General features: G+C 44.6%; 1 protein-coding gene across 7 annotated transcripts in view; it reads left to right on the top strand.

Annotated features, from left to right (window-relative positions):
• ANKRD31 (ankyrin repeat domain 31) overlaps positions 1–15,798 on the top strand; it is a 250,225-nt gene that overhangs the window by 56,432 nt on the left and 177,995 nt on the right. For all 7 annotated transcript variants that reach the window (XM_075838389.1, XM_075838395.1, XM_075838375.1 and 4 more), the window contains exons 3-6: positions 2,438–2,505; positions 11,916–11,998; positions 12,113–12,159; positions 13,010–13,089. In XM_075838389.1, coding sequence (XP_075694504.1) covers positions 2,438–2,505; positions 11,916–11,998; positions 12,113–12,159; positions 13,010–13,089 — 278 coding nt within the window. The remainder of the gene's footprint in view (positions 1–2,437; positions 2,506–11,915; positions 11,999–12,112; positions 12,160–13,009; positions 13,090–15,798) is intronic.

The raw sequence follows: 15,798 nt of genomic DNA, 5'->3' as shown, positions 1-15,798 counted from the left end.
CCCTGTAGATAGTGCCCAGATAGTGCCTCACACAGTGCCCATGTAGATATCGCCACAGTGTGCCCTGTAGGTAGTGCCAATATAATGCCATAGTACCCATGTAGATAGTGCCACACCCCCTGTAGATAGCGCCACCCCCTGTACATTGCGCCAATCCCCCTGTATATAGTAACATCCCCCCTGTATTAAGCAACATCCCCCCTGCATATAGCGCCACCCCACCCCCATAAAGGGCACCCCCTTCCTGTAAATGGTACCACTGTAGTTCCCTGTCGGAGCGGAATCCCTCTGGCCAGGGATTCCGCTCCTACAGGGAGCCCCTGATGTCTCTGTCCATATATGGACAGTGACGTCAGGGATTAACTCTAAAAGCTGAATCCCCTGCCTGGATTCCGCTCCAGGAGTATCCCTTGACGTCACTGTCCATATATCGATGGTGACACCAGGGGCTTCCCCAGTAGTGGAATCCCCAGCCAGAGTGCCGGCCAGGGATTCCACTCCTAGAGAGAGCCACTAACTTCACTGTCCAAATGGACAGTGATGTCAGGGGCTCTCTCTAGAAGCGGAATCACCGGCCAGTGTGATCTGACACCTGGGATTCCGCTCCTAGAGGGAGTTCAGGTGGCGCTATCTACAGTGAGTGAGCATTGCTATCTACAGCGGGGGGGGGGGGGGTTGCTATCTGCAGGAGGGTGGCACTATCTACAGCGGAGATGGAGAGACGGCGGGGGCTCCCTCTAGGAGGGGAATCCTCGGCCAAAGCGCTAGCCGGCGAGCTTAGCTGGTGCTATCTACAGAGGGTTTTGCGTTACCTACAGGGGGTTGTGTGTGCTGCTATCTACAGTGGGGGTGCACTGAAGCAGCACTGTACTCATTAAACCCGTTCCAGGCTGTCAACGTCTATATACGTGACAACTGCACAGGGCATCGGCAGTTGGAACGTATATAGCCGTATGGCAGTCGTGAAGGGGTTAAAGGTCACGTTTGCCCTGTACACATTTTTGATACTGCCGACATATCCTGACTACGTCCCCTTCCATGTAGAAGAGCTTAAAGAGGCTCTGTCACCAGATTTTGCAACCCCTATCTCCTATTGCAGCAGATCGGCGCTTCAATGTAGATAAGAGTAAAGTTTTTGTTTTTTTTTTAAAAACGAGCATTTTTGGCCAAGTTATGACCATTTTTATATTTATACAAATGAGGCTTTCTAAAGTACAACTGGGCGTGTTTAAACTTATGTACAAGTGGGCATGTATTGTGTGTGTTACATCTGGGCGTTTTTACTTCTTTTACTAGCTGGGCGTTGTGTATAGAAGTATCATCCACTTCTCTTCAGAACGCCCAGCTTCTGGCAGTGCAGACGCAGCCGTGTTCTCGAGAGATCACGCGTTGACGTCACTCACTTCCTGCCCCAGGTCCTGCATCGTGTCGGACGAGCGAGGACACATCGGCACCAGAGGCTACAGTTGATTCAGCAGCAGCATCAGCGTTTTCAGGTAAATACCTGCAAACGCCGATGCTGCTGCAGAATCAACTGAAGCCTCTGGTGCCGATGTGTCCTCGCTCGTCCGACACGATGCAGGACCTGGGGAAGTGACGTCACATCGTGATCTCTCGAGAACACGCTGTGTGTCTGTGCACACAGCAACATTGGGTAAACATTTTTCTGTGCTCCAATGCATCTAAAATAAACGAAGCAATCTTGAAACATTCTACCGTTTTGTGTACACCGCTCCAATGCAGACCTGTGTCTCCATGGTTAGGGCCTGTTCACACGGAGTATTTTGACGAGCTTTTTGGAGCGGAAATTGCTCCGCAAAACTCGTCAAAAACTGGCCGAATGTGCCTCCCATTGATTTCAATGGGAGGCGGGGGCGGTTTTCTCCCGCGAGCAGTAAAACCGCCTCGCGGGAGGAAGAAGGGACATGCCCTATCATCGTGCGTTTACGCCTCTGACCTCCCATTGACATCAATGGGAGGCAGAGAGAGCGTATTTCGCTGAGTTTTTTGCCCGTAGCACTCAATGGCCGCGGGCGAAAAACGCAGCGAAAATCGTGGCAAATGACGTGCAGGAAGGACAAAATCTGCCTCAAAATCCCAAATTTTGAGGCAGAATTTTCCTCCTGCAAAAAACTCAGTGTGAACACCGCCTTAGAGACTACACACAAACACTGTGTAGTCTGATCCTGAAGATCTTTCCATCTGTCCCCCACTTGCTACATACATTTGGTCGATTGCTCTCTGACTAGTAGCAGGGACCATGTAATACTTTTTAACTTACTAAATAGATACACAGATTCGTCAGCCGTAATTTGTTGACAATTTCTAAGTAGCAGTAGGAAATCTTGCTGTCAATTTAACGATTGTGAATTATAAGTGGAGCTTGACTTTAGATCTGATGTAATGCATTGCTAATTTTATTTTTTTAATTTTTAAGGATGTTTATAAATGGTGATGTCTCTCCTACATCTACTGTTAGTTTATGTTCTAAAAACATAAATATTGGTAAGTACTGTAACGTACCATAACTCTTATGCTTATTAGGCTTTTTGAATATCATTCAGTGCCTTTGTAACATTACAAACTGCTATAATAATTACTGGTACAATACAAACCTGAATCGAATGTGTATTAGGCCTGAGCTGTCACCTCTGCAGAAAGAACAGGACCCAAAGCGTTCTTACAGGGGTTGTACATGATTAGAACAATATTCCAAAAACACAGTCACACCTGTGAAGGGGTTGTCAGGTATTGCAGCTTAGGTCCATTCACTTCAGTGGAGCTGAAGAAACCGTCATGTTTTTCTAATCATGTACAACTGTTTTAGGATTGATGGAGGATTCCCCACTGATTTCACTTTTATGACAATTATTAGATTCACAATATATGTTAGTTGTTGGGAAAACCCTTTAATTGTCCATAAGCATTATGAACCAATTTTACAGTTGATCATTCTTAACCCTTTTGCTGACAGGGGTTTTTGGACATTTTGCACCTCTAGTAGCCAGGACATTTTTCACACTTTTGATATTTTCAAAATGAAAGCTAAGTTGCAAAATAAAAACATCATACCAACCCCATACCCATATATTTTCTGAATGTGGATACTTGGCACATTGTCAAAATTAGCACACACAGGCACCTTCATGCAATTTTGTCTCAAAATCTAATTTTCTCGTTTGTCTCATTTAGGGACATTGGCCATGGGTATATTCTGGTGCCACTAGGAGCCGTGACACTAAGAACAAAAAAGTTCACTGAGCAAGTCTGTCTTAGCTTAGTGTCCGTAGGAGGCAGGCACCCCCTTTTTTTTAGCTTGGTAACGGGGTGACGCTGTCCCCCTACTTTCCCCAACATCTGGCGAGCGGTCGACGTTTTACTGCACTCTTGTCCCCCTGCCATGCTGAAGACAAGAGGGGCATGAGCTAGAGCTTCTCTGTCACCCACCAGCCAAAGGGTCTCCCCCCTTTTCTCCCTACCAGTGTCCCACCTCATCGCAGCTAGCACACAAAGGGAACTTTCTTGCTGGCTCTACATACTCCGGTCGGTGATCGCCTCCATGGAACAGGGGGACTTCCTATTGTCAGGAAACATCTAGGCCGCGTACCACACGTCCCCTTTTGTCCATCAAATTAGCGCTTCTTGCACTTTGCGGTTCTTCTTTAACCGCTTCCTGCTCCTGGACGTACTATTAGGTCATGGTAGCTGTATCGGTTGCACTCCATGACCTAATAGTACTTCCTTCATTCAGCACAGTGGCGCTCGCGCCCCGCGCTTTCATGAGCTGTGATAGCTGCGGTTTCCGACAGCAGGCTATCACAGCTTAAGGTGCCGGGACCAGTTGCCATGGTCCCGCCTTGGCGATTGCCGCTATTGGCTAGTCAGTGACTAACTGACCAATAGCGGTGATCAGTCTCTTCACTTCCTCTCCCTGACATCATCTCCTGCTGCAACCGCCCTGAACACTTCAGCAAGGCGTTCAGAGTGGTTGTGAGCAGAGAGACAGAAGAGAGAAGTGTAAAAAGTGAAAAAAAAGTTACAAAAAGCACTTTTTTTGCTTCCCATCTTCCCATCCACTACCCACTCCTGTTCCCTCCCTCCTTGAGTTCCCCCCACGTTTTTGGTCAGTGATCTCCTATTACTGACCACTTTTCAGTCTTCAGGACAAAATTTCTTGGTCCCTGGAGATTTTTTTTTTCATTTTTTTTCTATATAAAACAAAAAATATATAAAAAAAATAGTTAGGTAAAGCCAATTTTGACAATTTAACTGGTTAGATTAGTATTAGGGTTAGTTAGTGTCAGGGAACCGTCATAAAGCGTAGTTAGGTATAGTGTCGGGGAATTTAGAGTCAGGAATCCATCACCATAGTTAAGTTTAGCGTTAGGGATCCTTCACCGTAGTTAGGTTTAGCGTCAGGGAAGTTTAGAATAATCTAGATAGGTTAAGTGTCAGGGAATCGTCGCCGTAGTTAGGTTTAGCGTTCGGGAAGTTCACATAAAATTTTGTTAGGTTTAGTGTTAGGAACCTTCGCCCTAGTTAGTTTTAGTGTCCGGGAAGTCCACTTGTCCTCTAAAAACAAAAAATAAAACTCGCTTTTGTGCTAGTTGTGCTAGACTATTGCTCCCAGTTAGGGATTTATTTTTTTTTGCTATATATACATTTTGTCTAAGCACAACAAACATGTCCCAACTGACATTTACTGCCGAAGAGGCGTATTCATTTCTGGCCTCCGACACAGACTCGTCGGATGCTGAGACTCTGTTTTATTTTTCGACCTCCTCATCCAGTGATGAAGAGGAGGGACCCCCTAGGAGACGCCCCAGGCCCACCACTATAGTGAGATGGACTTTTTCATGTTCTTTTTCACTGATGAGTTTATAGAGCTTATGGTGTCCCAGACAAATTTATATGCCCAACAGTATATAACAAAGAACCCCACATCATTTTATGCCCAATCCGACAGGTGGACTCCTGTAGACGCAGCAGAGTTGGGCAAGTTCTGGGGACTGCTCTTGAAAATGGGGCTTCTGAAAAAGCCATCCATTAGGACCTACTGGAGCAGAGACATCTTATACCACACCCCGATGTACCGCATGGCCATGTCCAAGATGCGTTATGAGGCAATACTTCGCTTCCTACATTATGCCGATAATGAGCAGTGCCCACCCCGAGATGACCCAAGTTTTGACCGTATATATAAACTGAGACCCCTATTAGACCATTTCAGCGCCCGGTTTGCGCAAGCGTACACCCCCGAGAAGTGTATTTCTGTTGATGAGTCCCTGGTACATTTTAAAGGGAGGCTTGAATTCCGCCAGTACCTGCTGAGTAAGAGGGCAAGGTATGGCGTGAAGATGTATAAGCTGTGCCAGAGTGCATCAGGGTATACCTACAAATTTAGGATATATGAAGGGAAGGACAGCAGTATTCAGCCCCCAGAATGCCCCCCCTTACTGGGAATTAACGCCAAAATTGTGTGAGATTTGGTGCACCCACTGCTGGACCAGGGTTACCACCTCCACCTGGATAATTTTTATACCAGCGTCCCACTCTTCAAGTGCCTCTCTTCCAGAAGTACTGTGGCATGCAGCACTGCCAGAAAAAAACACTGCTTGGGCAAACACTCAGAAGGGGTGAGAGCAGGGCACATTCTAGCAGCAACATATTGTGTGTCAAGTACAAGGACAAGAGAGATGTCCTTGTATTGACAACAATACATGGCCACACCAGTACCCATGTACCTGTACGAGGTACCAGTACAGAGACCCCCAAACCAGACTGCATCTTGGACTACAATAGGTACATGGGAAGGGTGGACTTGTCAGATCAAGTCCTGAAGCCCTACAGCGCCATGCGGAAATCGAGGGTGTGGTATAAGAAGCTGGCCGTGCACATCATACAGATGGCATTGTACAATGCGTACGTGCTACGTCGATGTGCAGCCCAGAGGGGAACTCTCCTGGAATTTCAAGAGGGGGTTATCAAGAACCTAATTTTTAGGGACCAGTACTTCTGGAAGTCAGGCCACACGCATAGTACCAGGGCAACACTTTCCAGGAGAAGTTCCCCAAACTGGTGGGAAGGGAAAGAGTCAAAAGCGGTGCAGAGTCTACTATAAGAGGGGGATAAGAAAGGACACAACATATCAATGTGACACGTGCCCCGAAAAACCAGAGCTCTGTATAAAAGATTGTTTTAAAATTTACCATACATCCCTTGATTTTTAATTTACACTGATGCACTCCGCACAGCTTATCCCCCTCATCTTTCCCTTCTGAGCCCTGCCGTGTACCCAGGCAGCAGATAACAGCCACATGTAGGGTATTGCCGTACCCGGGAAAACCCACATTACAATTTATGGGTGTATGTCTCCGGTGGCACATGCTGGGCACAATATATCGGACACTGAAATGACATATATGTATAGGAGCAAATCTCACTCTGCACCATCTGCGGTGCATTACCTTTTACACAATAACTGTGGGGTCAAAATGCTTACTACACCTCTAGATGAATGCCTTAAGGGGTGTAGTTCTTAAAATGGGGTCACTTCTCAGGTTTTCAACTGTACTGGTACCTCAGGGGTTCTGCATACATGACATAGCACCAGAAAAGCTCCAGTAGGTTAAATGGTGGTCCTTCCCTTCTGACTCCTCCCATGGGCCCAAACGGCAGTTTATCACCACAAATGGGGTATTTCCGCACTTAGGAGAAATTGGGCAACAAAATGGGGCATTTTGTTCCCTGTGAAAATAAGAAATTTTGGTCAAAAATTACATCTTATTGAAACAAATGTAATTTTTTAAATTTCACAGCCCAATTCAAATACGTGTTGTGAAAGAACTGTGGGGTCAAAATGGTAACAACAACCATAAATAAATTCCTTGAGCGGTGTAGTTTCCAAAGTGGGGTCACTTTTGGGGGATTCCTAAAGTTTTGGCACCACAACACCTCTTCAAACCTGGCATGCTGCCTAAAATATATTCTAATTAAAAAAAAAGAGGCCCCAAAATGCACTAGGTGCGTCTTTGCTTCTGGGGCTTGTATTTTAGTCCACGTGCACACTAGAGCCACATGTGGGACATTTCTAAAAACTGCTGAATCTGGACAATACATATTTAGTAGTGTTTCTCTGGTAAAACCTTCTGTGTTACAGAAATAAATGGAATAAAATTGAATTTCTGCAAGAAAAATGAAATTTCTAAATGTCACCTCTACTTTGCTCTAATTCCTGTGAAATGTCTAAAGAGTTAATAAACTTTCTAAATGCTGTTTTGAATACTTTGAGGGGTCTAGTTTTTCCATCAGGTCATCAGGAAATTCTGACCTGCCTCCAGATTATACTAGATATGTTTCAGATGGATTGTCAACCAGTCCAAATCCTGTCTGATTCCTTGTCGGAGACTCACCTTCTTGGAAATGGTGTTTGACACCACCTTGGCTTGGGTGTCCCTTCTTCCGGAGAAACTGTCCACCATGTAATAGTAGGTCTGCGCCCTGTGGTGGGGCACTCCGAACTCTCTACGCTTTTGTATGAAGGTTCTCTTCACCATAGTGGCATCCATCAAGGCATTCCCCTTTGCCCAGTTTCAGTCTCGTCCACTTCAAAGGGCGATTTTCTACTGGTGGAACTGCTCTCTGGATTCACTGGACCGCTGAATTCTTCTTCCCTTTCAAGTCCGCTGGTTTCTTCTTTGGTGGCTCTCCTCCCAGGCGATCACTCAGGACCACTCCTCTCTCCTGCTCTGTTTAAAGGTCCTCTCAGCGTACGCCAGCCTTCAGAGTTGGGGAGATGCCTTCCGGAGTCTCACGGCTCAGGGCCTTTGGTTCCACCAGTAGGCCGGTCAACCCATCAACATCTTAAACGTAGAGCGATCTTCCTTTGTCTCAGTAACTGAACGTCTAATCTGGCTGGCAGTCTAATCCAAGCTCAGATTGACAATGTCACAGCCATCGCCCTCAATAACTAACATTGCATTGGCATCAGACTTCAAGATTCTGGTGTGGGTGGAACTTTACGTTCCTGCTCTCTCGGCAGTTCACTATCCAGGGTCATTAACTGGGTCGCAGATTATTGGAGTCGCAAGCAGATAAGCCCATCGGAGTGGGCCTTTAATCCCGTAGTGAACGCATACATTTGTTCGAAGTGGGGCACACTCGCCAGGTTCCCCTCTTTGTAGACAAGTCTCGGGATCCCGAGATGCATGAAGTCAATGCTTGGGTGGCTCTATGCATTCACTTTTGCCTAATTTACATGTTTCCCCACTGCTACTTTTCCAGTCACTCAGGAGAATTACAGCGGAGAGGATTCCAACCATACTGGCTCTCCAGACTGGCTGCGCCATTGTTGGTATGCCAATGTGGGGCTCTACTAGCTGACACTCCCTGGCGCTTACCTCTTCGTCACGTTCTTCTTTCTCACGGTCCTCTCTTACACCAGAGTTTAGAGTCCCTATGTTTAACGGCATGGAAGCTGCAGTTCTGATGGTTCAGGGCTTTTCGCAGCGGGTTCTCCATACTATGTCGAGGACCCAAAAGCTGTCTTTGTTATGTATTTATCCCTGCACTTGCAAGACACATATCCAGTGATGTGAGGATCAACATTTTTCTCCCTTGTCTTTTTTCCTTTCCCCTGCTCCTGTTGTTTCTCCAGAAAGAGTTGGTTTGTGGACTTACCCTCAGCTCTCTTATGGGGCAGGTGTCAGCGTTGTCTATTTGTAGGGTTTCAAAGCTGATGGCTCTGTTTTGTCGCGCTCCATATCTGTCTCTCCATCAAGATAAGGCAGTGCTTTCACTAGGCTCTTGTTTTGCCTCAGTTGATCTCCTCATTTTGCCTTAACAGGGATATCATTTTGCCATCCTTCATCCCGTCTCCAGTGAATCCTAAGGAACGCTCTCCTCATAATCTTAATGTGGTCCGCACCTTGTCGGCCTACCTCTTGGTCACTTTGTCCTTTCGCCACTCCGATTCCTTGTTTTTGTCCCTGGTAGGTCCCAGGAAGGGCTTGGCGGTCTCTATGGCTACAATTGCGCAAAGGGCTGGGGTTGACTATTTCCAAGATCTACCGGCTCAAAGGGAAGAAACACTTGTTCCGGGTTACAGCATATTACACTACTGCACTTGGGGCTTCCTGAGCTGTGTGCCATCTGGCTTTGGCTCTTCAGCTTTATAAAGAGGCTTTCTGGTCATCTTTGAACACTTTTAGCAAATTCTATGGGGTGCATACCTCTGCAGATGCTTCACTTAGTCGCAAGGTGTTGCATCTTTAGAGTAGATGATTACGTACTTTTCTGTTGGTTCCCACCTATGTGGACTGCTTTGGGAGTCCCATAGTCTGTGTCCCCCAATGAGATGAACGAGAATACATGATTTTATGAGTACTCACTGTAAAATCCTTTTCTTGTCTAGTCCATTGGGGAACACAGGTTCCACCCTTTTTAAATTATGACACTGATAAGGTTGTCTGTTGGACATGGTTTTCTTATCTGGTTTTGATGTTGTTCCATTTCTTTGCTACTCCTACTGCTTCTGTACAGGCTGACTAGCTCAGTGCGTGGAGGAGGAGTCAACACTTTTTTATTCTTAGTGTCACGCCTCCTAGTGGCAACAGTATATACCCATGGTCTGTTTCTCCTAATGTTATATCTGAAGGAGAAAAAGGAACATAGGGTACCACATCGTGCGGTATATTAATTAGGATGAGACATGGGGGAGCATTATGGGTATAAGCGCTCACCTTGTTAGGCTGCAGAGTACAAGTACAACTTTGGTGTGTGCGTGTCGACAGTTAGATGTCAACTGTTGCCGTCCCCGACCCAATGGTAAATTCCACCTCTGCTTTAATAAGCATACGATTTCCAGTTAAGGAAAAAGAAAAAATGGGGATTCTAAAGAGGTGCTGCTAACATCCAGAAATTGTGATAAAGAAGGTCATTTATTAATTGTTATCGTGGCCTGAGGAAGACACCAGACCGGCGTTGAAACGCATAGCCACGATAACTATTTATAAATGAACTTCTTTCATTACAATTCTAGATGTTAACAGTGCCTTTTTCTTCTTTAAAAGGGGGAAAATTAGATGGACCACACATCCTAAAAACAAATGTTGCAGAGTTTGTACATACCTCTACCAAAGGTCTATGTCTGCATGCTTATGTCTTCAAAAATTACATAACAGGTTTTAAGCTGGAAATATAAAAAAAGGAACAACTCTTTCAAATACAGGGACTATACACCCTGAATAATGGGTGCACCCCAAACCCTATATATTCCCTTAAACTAGAACACACGATGATACCAGTTATATTGAAGTGTTGACAGCCGTGCAAACCTTCACGTAACTTTGTGACAGACAGGATTACACTCAAAACAATGGAAAAATAATAGATGAAAGTGTGCAACGTCCATGTATATACATCACTGTGGTCTACGTCAACAAGAGTTCGTGCTCTCCAAACCGGTGAAATAGAAGCCATGTAATAATCTGCCATCATCGACAAATCGTTGCCTGAATGGTCTTACCCTTTTAGCTAACTAAAAAAGTCTGGCCCTTGCACTCCCGAATTGCCAGACTATTGACCTTACTGACTAGGTCCTTTCTGCCTAAGGCTGGGTTCATATGGTGTGGTCAAAATGCATCTTTTTTAGTTTTAAAAAAGTATTTATTGGTATAAAGTTAAAATAGAAAATGTGAAAATATAGTAATGGTAGACTCTCGCAGGGGGATAAAATAGAAAGCAATCAAAACCGAAAAGGTTAATGGTAGGTGGGAGCGGGGATAGGGAGGGACATAGGGAAGAGTATTCCATATTAAACATCAAAAAGAGCTATGATACGAATGTCACAATCAGTCACTTAGTCATATAAAGCACAATGCATCTTTATATTTAGAGTGTTCCATACACAGTTAAAGGAAGTCGCTATAATGAGGTACTCATAGAGTAATGGTATATTGAAAGTTGGGTGCATGCGAGGAGGATAGCCACGGGTCCCAGACCTTATGATAGACATCAAATGAGTCCGCTCTAACAGGGTCTAATTTTTCGTATATTGCTATACGATTAACTCTGTCGAGTATGGCATTAAGGTTCAATATAGATGCGAGCTGCTCGTAATATAAATTGAGCAAGTTTAAATGTAGGATTGGGCATCCGATGTGGAGTGGCCCCCAATAGACATATCGGTAGGCGTTTAGAGACTCTAAACTGACTTACAGTATGTCAGAAATCAAAATGTGTCTTTTTTATGCTACTTTGGCAGTAGGGCGAAATTTTGCTGTGGTCGTGGCAATAAAACACATTTTCATCACACCGTGTGACCCTAGCCTTAGGCCTCATACATACGGCCGTGCCTGTAATCATGCCCGTGATTGCGGGCACGGCTTGCTGCGGACAGCCACCCGCATATTCGGCCTGTGCTCCCATACAAAGTATAGAAACACGGTGCGAAAAAAGCAAAAGATAGGACATATCCTATCTTTTGCGGCGGCTTTCTACGGGCCGGGTGCCTTCCCGTTAATATATGGGAAGGTGTCCGTGGTCAATAGAAATGAATGCGTCTGCAATTACGGACGAATTCTACAGCGGTGTGCATGGGGCCTTACACTACCAACTGCTCAGGCCTGCCCTCTGTTTTTCACATTATAAGGCCCTGGTCACACAGTTCAGATTTTGGTGCATTTTTTGCATGTATTAGATCTACTCCTAGTATCAATTACAATAAATGCACCAAATCTGCACTGTATGGACAAGGCCTAATGGTATTTATATAAGATCGTACACTCTTGAGAAAACATCAAATAACTTATGTTGAAAATTTATTTTGTGATTTAGTAGCTATTCTTACTGCTTTTTAAAGTCTTGCACAAGAAGTTAAAGCATACATAGTTCACTTTTTAAGTTGCTATTTCTAGGTGATCAGTCTCCAGAAATACATTATACGTCTAAATTAGTCCCAGCTGCACGTACGGAAAGCATGGAAACTGCAACAAAAGAGGTATGATTCATAGTGTTTAGCAGCATTTACAACTTCTATATCGTGACTGTATCTACAATTATATTGCAAATCTGGTAGTAGATAATGGCTTTTCATCATTTCTTTTTTTACTAGGTTTTTGATACACTATCGGAAGAGGAGGCTTCTCAGTCCTTATTAAGGTACAAAAAAGAGCTATGTGAGAGTAAAACATGTGTGAGTAATTTTGGATGAATGCCTATATTTTCAACATAATTCTGCTAGAAATACTGCCCCATAAACCGAAGTAATTGCCTTGAGAAACTCTCCAAGAAAACGGATCTTGCAGGTGACATACTTTTGGGGTCCTCTGGGATCAACTGATATTGCTAGGAGAAGTGGCCAAGGAGTTGTCATTTTAAGGGAAAAAAAGTATTACATTGCACTCATAAAAATGAATAGGCCGACCGTGTAATGTACATATGCAATATGAATGCCAGAATGAATGGTACTCTTCATCGACTCTCTCCCCCGGTGAAGACTCAAAATGTCTTATGGCAGAGTACACACAAAGCGGTCAAAATGCCGCAAAAAACAAATTTTTCACTGCGGAGCACCTCGGTTTTGCCGTGGTCACGCCAGAAACACATGTGATCCCAGCCTTAAAGGACATTCAGTATGAGTTGTCTTAACCAGACAAACCCTGTAATTACTAGAGCAGCAATCTGAGGTATTGTTATAATCAAAGAAAATTTTTATTTTGAAAGTGGAATTTGATGAGATTGCATATGACTAAATACATTTAAATAGATGAAATACATAACAATTATGTTAAATGTTACGCAAACATCTATTTTGGAAGTTTATTTTACTGAAATAGATATGAAAATTGAGTAAGGATTTTGGAAGAGGCCAGAATAATGCTGTTTCTTATTTGCTGTTACCGTATTTTAGATAATTTCATATGAACGTGCAATATCAGGATTCAGTATCAAAATGTATAATAATCCCTTACTTTTGTTGAAAAGGCATAATAATTTATCATTATTTTAGGAACTGGGAAAGAAATTCTGAGTCAAGAGTTACACCTCACAAGGATAGTTATCCCAACCAGCCTCCCATGGATTACACTGGTATACTTCTTTAATAAACTAGTCATTCATGTAAATAAATCCAAATTATTTTTCTGTTCACTAAATTATTACATAGATTATATTTATTAAGTGATACAGTATCTTTCCAAATGATCTAAAGGTCCAGTTTCTAATTTGCCAATGGATCTGCAGTTACTGCACTGAATTTTCTGACTGCTTTGTCAGGGCATAAAGGCCTTGCTAGATGCGGCCAGGTTACTAGCTCGTTCCTCAACTCTCTTAGTTGCTATTCGCAGGATGTTCTGTCCTAAGTGCTGGTCAGTGGATGAAGCCTCTACCTTTAACGGCTTTCCCCTTCTCAGGCTCTCGTCTCTTCGGTAGTTGCCTGGATGAGATCATCTCTGTAGCCACGGGTGGTAAGAGTTCTCATCTGCCCCAAAGCAAGCTCAGTTGCTCTGGTCCCGCCAGGAAGAGTGTCGCTCAGTTTTGTTCCTTTTCAGCGTTTCTCCAACCTGCGCCCTTCCTTCAGGTAGCTCAGTCCAGACTTAAGAAGCCGGAGCGCAGCATATGGGAGATTGAGCTGATTGCTCCCAGAGCACCCTGGGCTATAAGAAGGTCCCAGACCCATCCTCCCATGAATGAGCGTTGTTGTCTTATCCTAAGTTTGTCTTGCAAATGGTCCCCTAGTGTTTCCTGCTCCCAGTGTTCCCTGTTCCTGTATCCTGTAACCTGTATCCTGATCTAGTGCCGGGCTGAGCTGTAGCCGTGCTGTGCTGTATACCACGCCTGTCCTGCTACTCCACGCCTGACGTCTACCTGCTGCCTAGTCCCAGCGAAGCCTGCCTTGCTACTGTCCGAGCTGCCACAGGTACCCTATATGAACTATAGACTCTGACCTGCGCCCTGTTGGCCAGCTGCCATACCGCCAAGGCAGTACGGCCCAGTGTCTCTTCGGTAGTTGCCTGGATGAGATCATCTCTGGAGCCACGGGTGGTAAGAGCTCTCATCTGCCCCAAAGCAAGCTCAGTTTCTTTGGTCCCGCCAGGAAGAGTGTCGCTCAGTTTTGTTCCTTTTCAGCGTTTCTCCAACCCGCGCCCTTCCTTTTGGTAGCAAAACCTACAGGATCAATAGAAAACATAATTTCAACCATGTCTTTCCTGCCTCCCCCCCTGAAATTTTTTTCTTGCCGTTCATTCTCTTTTTTTCCCAGTGATTGATTGTCCATGTTCCTCTGCAGGACCGTTTTCATGGGTTTTTTATTGCAACGTGATTGTCGTTCTGAAAAAGGAGGCAAAGGTGTCCCCGCTACTGAATTTGAAGTGCTTCAATCGTTTTGTTATGGATCATAGTTTCTGTATGTAATCCCTCTGTCAGCAGTGAACATCAAGGATGTGTATCGCCACATTCCTTTCTGTGCATCCCATCAGCAATACCTTTACATCCCTATGCGGTCTGCCCATTTCCAATTTGTGGCACTTTAAAGGAATAGTGTCGCCCCCAAAAAATTTTAATATCAGATTGAGGTTAGTGTTTTATAAAAAACTTTTGTATTTATTTGTGTGTTTGTGTGTTACTTTTTTTTATTTTTTTACTTTTTCTTCCCTATGGGGGCTGCCATTTTTTTTTTCCATTTCTGTATGTGTCGATTAACGACACATACAGACATGGAATACGGCAGCTACAGTCCCATAGTGAATGCGAACGGGGCCCGTTCCATCCACTATGGTGTACGCCGTCTGTGTGGGAACGGCGCATGCGCCGCTCCCACACAGTCCAAGTTGAAATGAGCGCCGTCCGGCGCCATTTTCCTGTAGACCGGAAGTCGCGGCCGGACAGTAAGATTACTACTTCCGGTCGCGGCTTCCGGACTTGTGCACTTGGAACAGCGGCAGCAGACGGAGCGGACGGACCGGAGGGAGCGGCGGCGGCAGGAGCAGGTAAGTGATTTCTATGTATGTTCGTGCTTCAGTGTGTTTACTACTGTATGTAAACCTTCTACACTGTGTGTTAGCTCAAAAAATGGCGACACACAGTGTAGGAGGTTTGATCGTTCAATCCCCTCGTTTCTCCCGGCACTAGCCAGGATAAAGGAGGGGGGGATTCTGAGAGCTCACTAGAGCGAGGGATTTGTTCCCAATTTTGCAGCATAAAGCAATGTGGTTGCTTTACCACATGCAATGCTGCAATTTTGGGAATTGCTCCATCTAGTGACCAGTGCTGGGAAATATTATAAATTAGAATCTAATTTATAATATTTCCTGACTCGTGAAAAAAAATAAAAAAAATTAGAACAATGTTTAATCACCTACACACTAATTGTTTAACTAAAAAAAAAAAATGCATTTTTTGCTAGCAACACATTCCCTTTAAGTAGAACTGTCAATGGCCCCATGTCTACCACAAAGGTACTCTCCTCTGTGATGTCTCTTCCTCACTCTCTCCTGGTGATGTGGCCAATCCATACCTGGACAAAATCATGATCAAAGCACCTTCCAGGTCATCCAATGTTGGAGATCCTTCAGATATCTCTGGACATCATTTTGGATCATCAATTGTCCCAAATCTTTTCTCTCTCCCTCTCAACTTCTCACCTTTTGGGCATGTTTTTTTCGAAAAGCAGTTTAGGTCAGGACAATCTCCTCTATTCATCCACATCCTCCTCACGTGGCAGGTCCTATCCACATCCTCCCCACGTGGCAGATCCTAAAAAAAAGGGTCGCTCTCACCCGCCATCTGTATCTCCTACCT

The sequence above is a fragment of the Rhinoderma darwinii genome, chromosome 1, assembly GCF_050947455.1.
Source record: "Rhinoderma darwinii isolate aRhiDar2 chromosome 1, aRhiDar2.hap1, whole genome shotgun sequence".
Classification (NCBI taxonomy): Eukaryota; Metazoa; Chordata; class Amphibia; order Anura; family Rhinodermatidae; genus Rhinoderma; species Rhinoderma darwinii.
This window is presented reverse-complemented; position numbering and strand designations above follow the sequence as displayed.